This window comes from Mizuhopecten yessoensis, unplaced genomic scaffold (genome assembly GCF_002113885.1).
Source record: "Mizuhopecten yessoensis strain PY_sf001 unplaced genomic scaffold, ASM211388v2 scaffold11165, whole genome shotgun sequence".
Lineage (NCBI taxonomy): Eukaryota > Metazoa > Mollusca > Bivalvia > Pectinida > Pectinidae > Mizuhopecten > Mizuhopecten yessoensis.
Window position 1 is genome coordinate 576,759 of NW_018408912.1, and position 12,088 is coordinate 588,846.

Below are 12,088 nucleotides of genomic sequence, written 5' to 3' on the forward strand. Positions count from 1 at the left end.
TGATTGATGTCTCAGTTTCTTATTTGAAATGCTAATTAACAACAAAGTTAAATGAAAAATAACAATCTGAAAGTCATGTAGATGTATATATTTAGTAGTTTTGAGAAAGAGGAATTCAAAAACAAAAAGTAACAAGATTTGACATCACTGTTTTATGGGTGAACTTGATTTGTGACTTAACACAGAGTTGTTGAATCTAGCCAGGGTGGGATTACTATTCTGTGGATATAAAGGTCATCTGCATTGTTTTGTTTAGCTGTTGACAGTTGTGGACATGAATAATTGATGTAAAATCAATTAAGTACTGGTCATGAAGCTGTATGTAATTATTGAGGGCACTTTACATGAGGTAAGGCTGTTCTGAAAGTGATGACAAAGAGATGCTGCTGTATAGCAAGTTTATAAACAAATCTCAGGGTGCCCACAGAATTTCTTGGAGTATAAAATGTTATTACTGATCGTATATTTGTGTCGTACATTAAAGGGTGTTCAGAACACCAAACTCTTGTAAGAAATTTTGGATTCAGAAAGCTAGCTATTGGATCCTCTGGAGCTGGTGATAAAGCTGATCACTGCAACAATATAAAAAAAAATTTCTCTTTATATCATTACAGGTAGTACCCAGGCAGGGAGTCCTATGCCAACTCGCCCCTCTTCTGATGGACAAAACACTCGCATGACGCAGTCACCGATGGCTACTCAAGGTAAAACACGTACAGAGTGTAAGGAAACTGGACTGTTTATTATGTTGAACAAAAATATTCCAGTGCTAGTTCAGAGGAAATATTGAAGTTATAAAAATATGATTTCTAAAGTTAAGAAAATTTGCAGCTGTTCTGTTAATAGGAAATCGTCGGTTTTAAACTGTTCATTGTTCTATTATAAAAAATCCTCAAATTATGGTAAGAAGATCAGCACATATTTGACTTTGTAGGTTACAACCAGCAGATGATGCCACCACCAATGGGTCCAAACCAGGGGAACTTCGGACCTGGAAGTGGTGGTAAGATTCCTGGTAGTGGCATGGGAGGTAACTCCGTGGGTGGACACTATCCTCAGTATAACTCTCACTTCTCTCAGCCAGGTGAGCGACACATCAGATGTTTCCTGTCCAATACTTGCCCAATTATTGTAACAATAGTTACATTTTTGCTCCGTTATTTCCATTTCTTCAAAAGAATTTATATGTAATACAGGATATTTTGGTGGGGGTGGTGGGGGGGTGTTAATTATATTGAACTTTTATATTGCAGTGGCATGTACCTGTAATGTATAAATTTTAATGGGCATTTGTCTTGATTAAAATTGAACCGACGTAGTAAAATGAAAATTATTAGAAGATCTGTCCATTATGAAATACAAATTTCATGCTATAAAATTGATCAGCTTAAATTTGCATTTCATAAGAAGTTGTAAACTTGCCTGTTATGTATAGTGGGAGACATCTTTTGTAGAGACTGAAGAAATCGGTTTCCCCAAAAATTCTGGAAATCTTGAAATTTGCAAAGAAAAATTATGTAAAAATTATGAGAAAAATTCCTGATGCAAGATGAACAGAATTGAATGTTTGGCTTCATTTCATGGCTTACTACTTTTAACATATGCTTTTTGATAGGTTTTTAAGTATTTTACCAACACGATTCCTGTACTTTCGGTTATGGTAAAACAAGGTGTATAGGGTCCCATCAGAGGCAGGTATGGGAAATATGGAAATGTATCTAAGGGTGTAGAAATGACTTCCATATTTCTATATAACATAACTCCTTCTTTCACCTATCAGAGGTTTTGGTAAAAAAAATATATTGACATTGCAAATGCAACAATAAATATTGTAGACTTCATAGAATAAAGTTTGTGATGAATTTATTTGGAAAGAGCAGAAAAAGTAAAGTATACCACTAGTTTACTTAAATTGAAGCAGTCTACAATCAATTTCTGTGAAGAGATGTGGAATGTAGAAAGAAGAAATGAGTTTCAGAGATATCCCCGAATTCATTAATCATCGTACAATATATGTGTCTGCCATTTACCAACTACAGGCTTTTCTGGACATGAAATTTGGTAATATGAAAAAAACCTGCTTAAAAATCTTTAAAAGTCAGGAATATTTAAATTGTGTTTCTGTTGTATTCAGGAATGTACCCTGGTAGGCAAGGCGGCAATATGCAGGGAAACGCTGTGATGCAGAACTACCCTCAACAGAATATGTACAATGGTCCAAGTCACGGGAATGCTAACATGTATAACAATATGCCTATGGGCAACAGGAACTATCCTATGTACAGTAGTGGACAGAATAGCATGATGAATGTGAACAATCAGTATGGTAATAGTTATGGGAACCATATGGGTCAAGGATCAGGCCCTGGTCCGGGTCCGGGTCCAGTTCCGGGTCCAGGTCCAGGTCCAGGTCCTGGTCCAGGTCCTGGTCCTGGTCCTGGTCCTGGTCAGAACTCGGGGCCAGGGCCAGGGCCTGGTTCTGGGCCTGGTCCTGGTCCTGGTCCAGGTCCAGGTGCCAGTCCTGGGCCTGGAGTCTCTGTAGTCCCAGGAGGTCCAAGCCCTGGACCAATCGGTCCCAATGCTGGTGGTCCCAGCCCCGGACCCAATGGTCCAAGTAGTGGAGGTCCAAGTCCTGGGCTGGGGCTGGGACCTGGGAGTCATTCAGGGATGTCTCAAAACAGTGGCATGGCAGGATCCCTGGGCCAACAAGGACAAAACATGGCGGCAAGTAGTCCAGGACAACCAGTTGGAGCAACTGTCCCTGCAGTTAAAGGTGCACAGGCGGCTGCTCAAGCTGCTTTGATAGCGGCGGCCAATTCTGCAAAAGGTCAACAACCAGTGGCAGTACGTCCCACCATGACAAATCCGCAAAGAATGTATACGCCACCACAGCAAATGGGCCAAATGAATCAAATGAACCATGTAGGATATGGGCACAACTTCAACTCTAACATACCAAACTCAAATATGAATCAGTTGCCCAACTCGCATTCGCCAGTGCCTAATTCTAGTTCAATGGGTGGCCATTTACCATGTACTTCACCATCTACAATGCCCAACGATAATAATAGCATGTCTGTACCAATATCTAGTAGTGTTCCTAATAGTTCTTTACCAAATAGTATAGGCGGCAATAATAACAATGGTTCCATGTTGCCAGCAACGTCTGTGCAACAGAACATTTCATCTGGTAGTATGCCGTCTGATAATTCAGTTATATCGTCATCATTAGCCTCTTCCATGGATTCAAATATGCCTTCATCAAATATCCCTCCATCTAGGACACCAAATATGCAACAGCATGACTCTAATTCATCTAGCTCAACGTTATCCAATACAAGTGTTCCAATTACTGAAAGTGAAGTTCATTCTAGTGCTCCTGATTCGACACAAAATAGTCAACATGACACTAAAAAGAAGGGCAGTAGTGACCCCCAGGGGGTAGCACCTGTGTGTAATACGCCCAATCAAAGCTCGGATGTAGATAGCAACTCCTCTGGTATGACAAAGTCACACCACGAGAATCAGTCAATAGATGGAAAGGATCAAAGACTAAATGCAATGTCATCAGACAGTGTACCATCAGGCATGCCAATGGAGCAAGTATCCTCACCATTCTCATCTAAGCAAGAAATGCCCATCACCACTACAGCAACTACAACAAACTCAGGTAAGTAATTTGGAGGAAGGAATATTTAGTAAGAAAATCTCAACTTTCTGATGAAAAATGCAGCAATCTTTACATAAAAAATGTTGTGTTGAAAATGATGACCTGAATTTCAGGCTAGAGTTTCAGACATTGGTCGATAATGATCAATGAATGAGGCAAACACCATACTGATCAACACCAAGACGCAAGGGCTTCCTTATTTTAGTTTTAAACCATAATATATTAAAATTTAATATGTAACTGAACCAGTTCATTATCAGTAATTGTCTAGACCTAGTTTTAAGCAGAAATATTTCTAAAAGGAATGTTTGTAGTTATTTCAAATCCGATACATTGTAAAGAATTTTCTGATCGAGTGACCCTAGTTGATTGCATATTTTAATGTTGGCATTGGTTCATGTTGATGCTGTTAAGATATCAAAAGGCCAAAAAATGATGCATGGGAATATTTTTCGATGTGCTTTTAATTTGGATTAAGAATATAAGTATTCTGTAGAGAAATTTCTCCTTGTGAACCTGACTATTTACACGACTACACATGTACTTTGGTTACCAGATATAAAAACGATAGTCACTCAGAGCATCACTAGCCCGGTGACGAGCATTTCCGAGGCCGGGAACAGCAACGACAGCCATCAGGACCACATTCCCATCCCCCCACAACCTAACTGTTTACCCATGCCGCCGATCCCTACGATAGAGGAGGCTCCTGCCCCTCCCCCTCCATCCACGGAGAAAAAGAAAAAGGTACGATTCATACCCATCTACAAACACTTTAGTGTAGCTGTAAACATAATCACACGTTTTCCTGTTGATGTTTTTGATATGTCATCTGTGAATATTAAATCAATTATAACCAAATCGGTTTGTTCCAGATTTTGTTAGATGACAAGTTTAAGATTCTTTTCTTTTTTGTAGTACGTTTGTTAACACATAAATCTTCAATGATCTGATTGTTCTGTTGTAATTGTTGAAAATTGTACGAACTTGTCGGTTGTCTAACAAAAGTTTGAGCAACTTACACGAGATGCTACTGCATACATGATTTGTTTTTGTATTCTCATTAGTTCTTGGGAAAACATAAGCTGGGATTATCTTTTAAAAAATGATTAAGAAAAAAAAGCCTGTTGTCAGAATATAAAGAAGATTTAAATATGTAACTTTCAGGCTGTTGTTTCACAGCAATTCAGATCTTGTAAGAAACGAGAGTAGTTGAAGGGAGGTAATCTGGCACAGTTGTGAAGCAGGGCCTACAATTGTAGATACAATGCCATTGACAAAATCAATAGTAACATAAATGTAGAAGTGTGGTTTTGATTTTGACTTTTTCTGTATCAAAACAAATTCCATGAAAGTAGAAGTTATAATAGTACAACTATAAATATTGCTGAGTAACAATTGCAAAAAAATCATACTGATTTAGGAACTAAATTGTTATTAAGTTGATTATAAATGAACAGTATGTAGTTTAGCCTTCTGTCAGCATGTGTTTTCAGGGCTTTTACTTTCAAGCTTGAATCTCCTGTGGGATATGAACATGATTGAATGATGCACTTGAGGGTGAAGTTTGCATTTTGAGTTGATTTTGTTTCTGAGGTTGATGCTATATATGATTGGCTGTACTTTTCATAGGCAGTGACAGACTCGCTCAACAACAAATTGATCTTGACTGCAAACTCTTGCAGCAAAGGGGCTCAGCTCTCAAACATAAACCGGGGAAGAATAAACTTAACAATTGCTGCTCTGGGGCAAGTCTGATGTTTGTTGTATAAATACAATGTCTGACTTGTCCATTTAAATGAGCAATTGGTAATTTTTGCCTCGATTTACAGGTATAGAGCTAAGCTTTCATATCCACAGTAGCAATACACTGCTGTACTCACTTAGTGACCTAAGGACAGGTAATGAGCCGTAGACTTGCCTTCATTGTAGGAGGGTGTATTGTCACATCCACCTACTCCCGCCAGTTCAGTGGCACCATCACCTGGCGGAGCCAGTATTTCATCTTGTCACGACGACTTTGACAATATCGCCAGTCCGGCTAGCTCCACATCTGGCCCGGCGGTGGTTCCCTCGTGGGTCACCATGACAGTAAGTCCTACACCTCCCCCGTCGCTCGCTCGATAGCCTGCTCGCTCGTCATGGGTGTGGTACCCTCCTGCATCATACCGTCCGCCCGCTGTGGGATGTGGTTGTCATGGCATTTGTATTATTTACATATTTTATATTTATATATATATATTTTCTTTATAGTGGTGAAGTTGTGATTTTTATTATTCATAACTGGTACTGGTCTTGTCTGCCCTGCACATTGTACTGGACAATGCCAGTATGTCACAAAACATGTGGTTCCTGGATGTGACTTGCACACTAGGCTTGTACTACTGTCAGACATTTGTTATCTCCCTTTAACAGAAACTCTTTTGAAGTTTGATTGCAATATTTTGATTGAAGCTAATATAGCATATTTGAGACAAAAAGAGACTGATATAAAACAGAGTAGACTGTGTTAGGGAGATGACAGTGTAAAAGACCATGCTGATATATGGGACTTACTGGTGTAAAGTATTTACTACCATTCGTGCTTTGCTCACTTGGACTAATGGTTTGATCATGTCATTTATAATTTCATTATTTGCATTTTTACTGACTCGGCACTCACAGGATCAGATGCAGGTAATATCATGCTCGAAGGCCTTGATTTTGGCACAGCTCTTGTATTTCAAAGTTTAAAGTTTATTGTTATTTATAGAAATGTTTTACTTTCAAGTTTTTGTTCAAATTTGGTTTGAAATTTCTGTTTCTTGTTGACATGGCATATCCTATGAACTATTTATCTTTGGCTTTCAAAAATCACTTGCAACATCAGAACAAGGCATCGGGTTTGTGTTTACAAAATTGTTTCATAAATGTTTTGCCAAGATGATCAATAGCAAATTATGTAACAACTAAAATATTAATTAATACCAGTTAATTGCCATTTATTACACTACTAATTGAAAGTTTAATCACAACCAAAAGCAATGATTTTACAATTTGTTATGCATCATCAAGGTTAGATCTTTTAGCCTTCCATTTTAAATCATATTCAAATATATTTTTTGTTAAAAACAATAATATCCGTCAAGTTCTGCGGTCATGTCCTAAGTAAAAATAATCACATCACACACTTAGAGGAAGCTGCATATGTAGATTGTTTCATAGCATGGATGTCATTAATAGAGGGCACCTGCTGAATTTTATGAGATGAAACTACTGTATGATGAAAGTAAATTATATAACCCATCACCTACTGCAGCCAATTAATACTAATTCATTTGCATTTTAATTACCAATGTGCACCTTTATTTCATTGTCAACATTTCATTAGTTTAACACTCTATTGGAGTTTAATTCACCTCCATTTTGACTATTAGACCTTCTTGGGGGTCACATTTCACTTGCAAATTAGACTTTGTTAATTTGTTAATTTTCTTATTGATTTTCTAGATAGTCTTTTGCATTTGCAGTTGTTATTTATGGCAAACTTTATCCATTTGATAAGATCAAATCCAAGTTGCACAGAGCATATATGTTTTTGTTTCCTGTTCAATCTCGTTTTGACGTTTTCACTTTGCACTGTAAAGAGTGGTTCAGTTCGTAAGCCTTAATGTCACACTTTAGTGTTTTGCGTCAATCAGTGGTTATGAACTTTCCCTGCATCATCATGTTTTATGTATTTTCACACGTTTTTCTCTTCTCTGGAAAATTCATGTTTTGTCATTTGTCCAATTTTGCCAAGCATTTTGCTGATAATGATTAATTGAGTTTGAAATATTCCTGGATATTTTTATTTATCTTGCTTCCTTTTCTCAACTATAAAGTAGTAATTTGAATTCAAAGACAAATTCTCTGATGAATGTTGATTCTCGTCTTGTCAATTTCTTTGTTCTTGCGTTCATTCTTTTCTATATCTTTAATCATTAGACATCTGGATTTGACAATTAATTGAGAAGAGCAAAGTATAAAATGAATTTTTGTTGTAAACCTGTCACGAGTACGTTCCATATATTGGTGATGTATTTTTTTGTATGATGAATGTTTTATTTTATTTTGTTTGTTTTTTTTCTTCTCTTTTTTCCTCCCTCCCAAACAGCACTCCGCCAAGCCTGGTAAGACAGCCCTACAGTCATTGATGTAGTATTGAAAGCATGCCATTCTCCCCATATTTCCCTGAGCACATGACTTTCATTCCTATTTGTCTTTATAGAAGGGCGGTGGTGACGTAGCGAAGCTGTATGAAATGGGCAGCGAGCCTGAGCGAAAGTACTTCCTGGATCGTCTATTTGTGTTCCTCGAGGAGCGGTCGCAGCCTATCACTTCTATGCCCTCCATCAGCAAGCAGCCCCTTGACCTATACAGACTCTACCTAATTGTCAGGGATAAAGGTGGTATGCTTGAGGTAAGACCAATGGATAGTCGGGGCTCTAATTGTCGGGGATAAAAGTGGTATGCTTGAGGTAAGACCAAAGGATAATGGTATTGATTGGAATAAAATGAAAAATGAAATTTAGCATTTTGTGGAAAACTTTTCAATGATGATCTCATTGCAATTCACACAGAATTGTAAGTGTTGAAAATGATGACCCTTTCAGGCTAGAGTTTCGGACATTGGTCGACAGTGACCAGTGGATGAGGCATACACAACTCTGATCAGCACATTAAATAATGGCAAAAATTTCGTCAAATTCTGTTAATGTTACTTTCATAAGTTGTATTGGTATTTCTATGATTTACACAACAATCTCCATAGAAATTGTGCTTTATTATCAAATTTACTCTTTTAAAACAAAAGTTGATTCAAATTGTTCCTGTAGCTAACTGAGAGACAAATTAAGTACATAACAAGGCTAGTAAATAAGTACGGATAACTATCAAGTCAATAGCTCAAAGATCTAAATTAGGGATTTTGTTCTTGACCATTTGATCTGAGGAATTTCATGTTTTATCAGAAGTAGTATTTTGCATCGTGAAAATTGTTGAAAATGATGACCCTTTCAGGCTAGAGTTTCGGACATTGGTCGACAGTGACCAGTGGATGAGGCATACACAACTCTGATCAACACATTAAATAATGGCAAATTTTTTGTCAAATTCTGTTACTGTTACCTTTATAAGTTGTATTGGTATTTCTATGATTTACACAACAACAATCTCCATAGAAATTGTGCTTTATGATCAAATTTACTCTTTTAAAACAAAAGTTGATTTAAATTGTTCCTGTAGATAACTGAGAGACAAATTAAGTACAAACAAGGCTAGTTAATAAGTACTGATAAACTATCAAGTCAAAAGCTCAAAGATCTAAATGTTTTTGACCATTTGATATGAAGAATTTCATGTTTTATCAGAAATAGTATTTTGCGTCTTGAAATTTGTTGAAAATGATGACCCTTTCAGGCTAGAGTTTCGGACATTGGTCGACAGTGACCAGTGGATGAGGCATACACAACTCTGATCAACACATTTAATGATATCCGCAAATCCTAACAATTAGAAACCTTGTCAAGAAGATGACATTCATATAATTTTCACATCTATCAATGCAAGACAAACTTAGCTGTCCACATTTCCCATTGATATCTGTTAAACTGATCTAGGCTTTGAATTGTTCCCAACTAAAGAAATGTAAGTAGTTAATTCATTCACTCCTGAAGACACATTTGAACTCTTCCAATTCCAGGATTGGAATAGTCCATTACAAAGTTTCAGGGGAGAATGAGTTGATTATTATATACATATTTCCCCTCAGGTTTTTGTGATTCTTGAGCCACTAGATGTGTTGAAAATGATGACCCTTTCAGGCTAGAGTTTCGGACATTGGTCGACAGTGACCAGTGGATGAGGCATACACAGCTCTGATCAACACATTAAATAATGCCACAAATTTTGTCAAATTCTGTTTTATCAGAAGTAGTATTTTGCATCGTGAAAATTGTTGAAAATGATGACCCTTTCAGGCTAGAGTCTCAGACATGGTCCGCAGTGACCAGTGGATGAAGCATACACTATACTGATTAACACAAAGATGAAAGGGCTTCCGTGTTTGAGTTTTTTAAACAACAAAATTATAAAATTTCATATATAATAGAAATTATTCATTATCAGTGATTGTCTAGATTAATGATATCAGTGAACCATCAAAATATGAAACATTATCAAGAAGAAAGAAGTCATGATTTTCACATCATTTCACAGTACCCAACGACATGGTTACTGATAGTAGGCTACAGATTATGATTTTGTCAAAAACAAAATTAAGAAGTTAATTATGTACATACTTGAGCAACTGGATGTGTTGAAAATGATGACCCTTTCAGGCTAGAGTTTCGGACATTGGTCGACAGTGACCAGTGGATGAGGCATACACAACTCTGATCAACACATTTAATGATATCCGCAAATCCTAACAATTAGAAACCTTGTCAAGAAGATGACATTCATATAATTTTCACATCTATCAATGCAAGACAAACTTAGCTGTCCACATTTCCCATTGATATCTGTTAAACTGATCTAGGCTTTGAATTGTTCCCAACTAAAGAAATGTAAGTAGTTAATTCATTCACTCCTGAAGACACATTTGAACTCTTCCAATTCCAGGATCGGAATAGTCCATCACATAGTTTCAGGGGTGAATGAGTTGATTATTATATACATATTTCCCCTCAGGTTTTTGTGATTCTTGAGCCACTAGATGTGTTAACAATTATGACCCTTTCAGGCTAGAGTTTCGGACATTGGTCGACAGTGACCAGTGGATGAGGCATACACAGCTCTGATCAACACATTTAATGATATCCGCAAATCCTAACAATTAGAAACCTTGTCAAGAAGATGACATTCATATAATTTTCACATCTATCAATGCAAGACAAACTTAGCTGTCCACATTTCCCATTGATATCTGTTAAACTGATCTAGGCTTTGAATTGTTCCCAACTAAAGAAATGTAAGTAGTTAATTCATTCACTCCTGAAGACACATTTGAACTCTTCCAATTCCAGGATTGGAATAGTCCATTACAAAGTTTCAGGGGTGAATGAGTTGATTATTATATACATATTACCCTTCAGGTTTTTGTGATTCTTGAGCCACGAGATGTGTTGAAAATGATGACCCTTTCAGGCTAGAGTCTCAGACATTGGTCCGCAGTGACCAGTGGATGAAGCATACACTATACTTATTAACACAAAGATGAAAGGGCTTCCGTATTTGAGTTTTTAGCTCACCTGGCACAAAGTGCCAAGTGAGCTTATGCCGTGGTGCGGCGTCCGTCGTCCGTCCGTCCTCGTCCGTCAACTTTTCCTTTAAACAACTTCTTATGAAGAACGGACAGGCCTAGAGTCATCGTATTTGGCTGAAAGCTTCGTTGGTAGGAGCCCTACAAAGTTTGAGAACGAAAATGACCTTGACCTGTTTTCAAGGTCACAGGGGTCAAATATGTCTAAAACTTCAAACGACTTCTGAAGAACTAAAAGGTATAGAATCTTCATATTTGGCTGATGGCTTCCTGGGATAGAGCCCAACAAAGTTTGAGAATGAAAATGACCTTGACCTACTTTCAAGGTCACAGGGGTCAAATGTATCAAACACTTCAAACGACTTCTTCTGAAGAACTGAAAGATATAGAATCTTTATATTTAGCTGGTGGCTTCCTGGGATAGAGACCAACAAAGTTTGAGAATGAAAATTAGTTTGACCTACTTTCAAGGTCACAGGGGTCAAATGTGTCAAACACTTCAAACGACTTCTACCGAAGAACTGAAAGATATATAATATTTATATTTAGCTGGTGGCTTCCTACAGATAGAGCAAAACAAAGTTTGAGAATGAAAACTAGTTTGACCTACTTTCAAGGTCACAGGGGTCATATATGTCAAAAGCTTAAAATGACTTCTTCTGAAGAACCGAAAGGTAAAGAATCTTTATTTTTGATTGATGGCTTCCTTGGATAGAGCCCAACAAAGTTTGAGAATGAAAATGACCTGGACTTTTTTTCAAGGTCACAGGAGGCAGATATGTCAAAACACTTTAAACGACTTCTTCTGAAGAACTGGTAGTTATAAAATCTTAATATTTGGCAGGTGGCTTCCTGGGAAAGAGCCAAACAAAGTTTTCGAATTTAAATTACCTTGTCCTACTTTCAAGGTCACAGCGTTCAAATATGTCAAACAGTTCAAACAGCTTCTTTTGAAGAATTAAAAGGCATAAAATGGGATAGAGCTCACCAAAGTTTGCAAATGAAAATGCCCTCAACCTACTTCAGAGGTCACAGAGGTCAACAACATTTTAATGGATTTGTTCTTGAGAACTAAAAGGAATGGATTCATAAGATTTGGCTGGTAGCTTTTTGGAATAGAGCTAACCAATTGGAGA

The 12,088-nt window shown here is 37.3% G+C and overlaps 1 protein-coding gene across 9 annotated transcripts in view; it reads left to right on the plus strand.

Moving 5' to 3' along the window:
* The window catches only part of LOC110467205 (trithorax group protein osa-like), a 61,873-nt gene that overhangs the window by 31,324 nt on the left and 18,461 nt on the right, over nt 1-12,088 (plus strand). For 6 of the 9 annotated variants that reach the window (XM_021524199.1, XM_021524200.1, XM_021524202.1 and 3 more), the window contains 6 exons: nt 615-704; nt 935-1,084; nt 2,135-3,670; nt 4,227-4,417; nt 5,603-5,761; nt 7,920-8,111. In XM_021524199.1, coding sequence (XP_021379874.1) covers nt 615-704; nt 935-1,084; nt 2,135-3,670; nt 4,227-4,417; nt 5,603-5,761; nt 7,920-8,111 — 2,318 coding nt within the window. Of the gene's footprint in view, nt 1-614; nt 705-934; nt 1,085-2,134; nt 3,671-4,226; nt 4,418-5,602; nt 5,762-6,334; nt 6,347-7,919; nt 8,112-12,088 lie in introns of all 9 variants that reach the window. The other 3 variants (XM_021524205.1, XM_021524201.1, XM_021524206.1) reach the window with 3 other exon arrangements.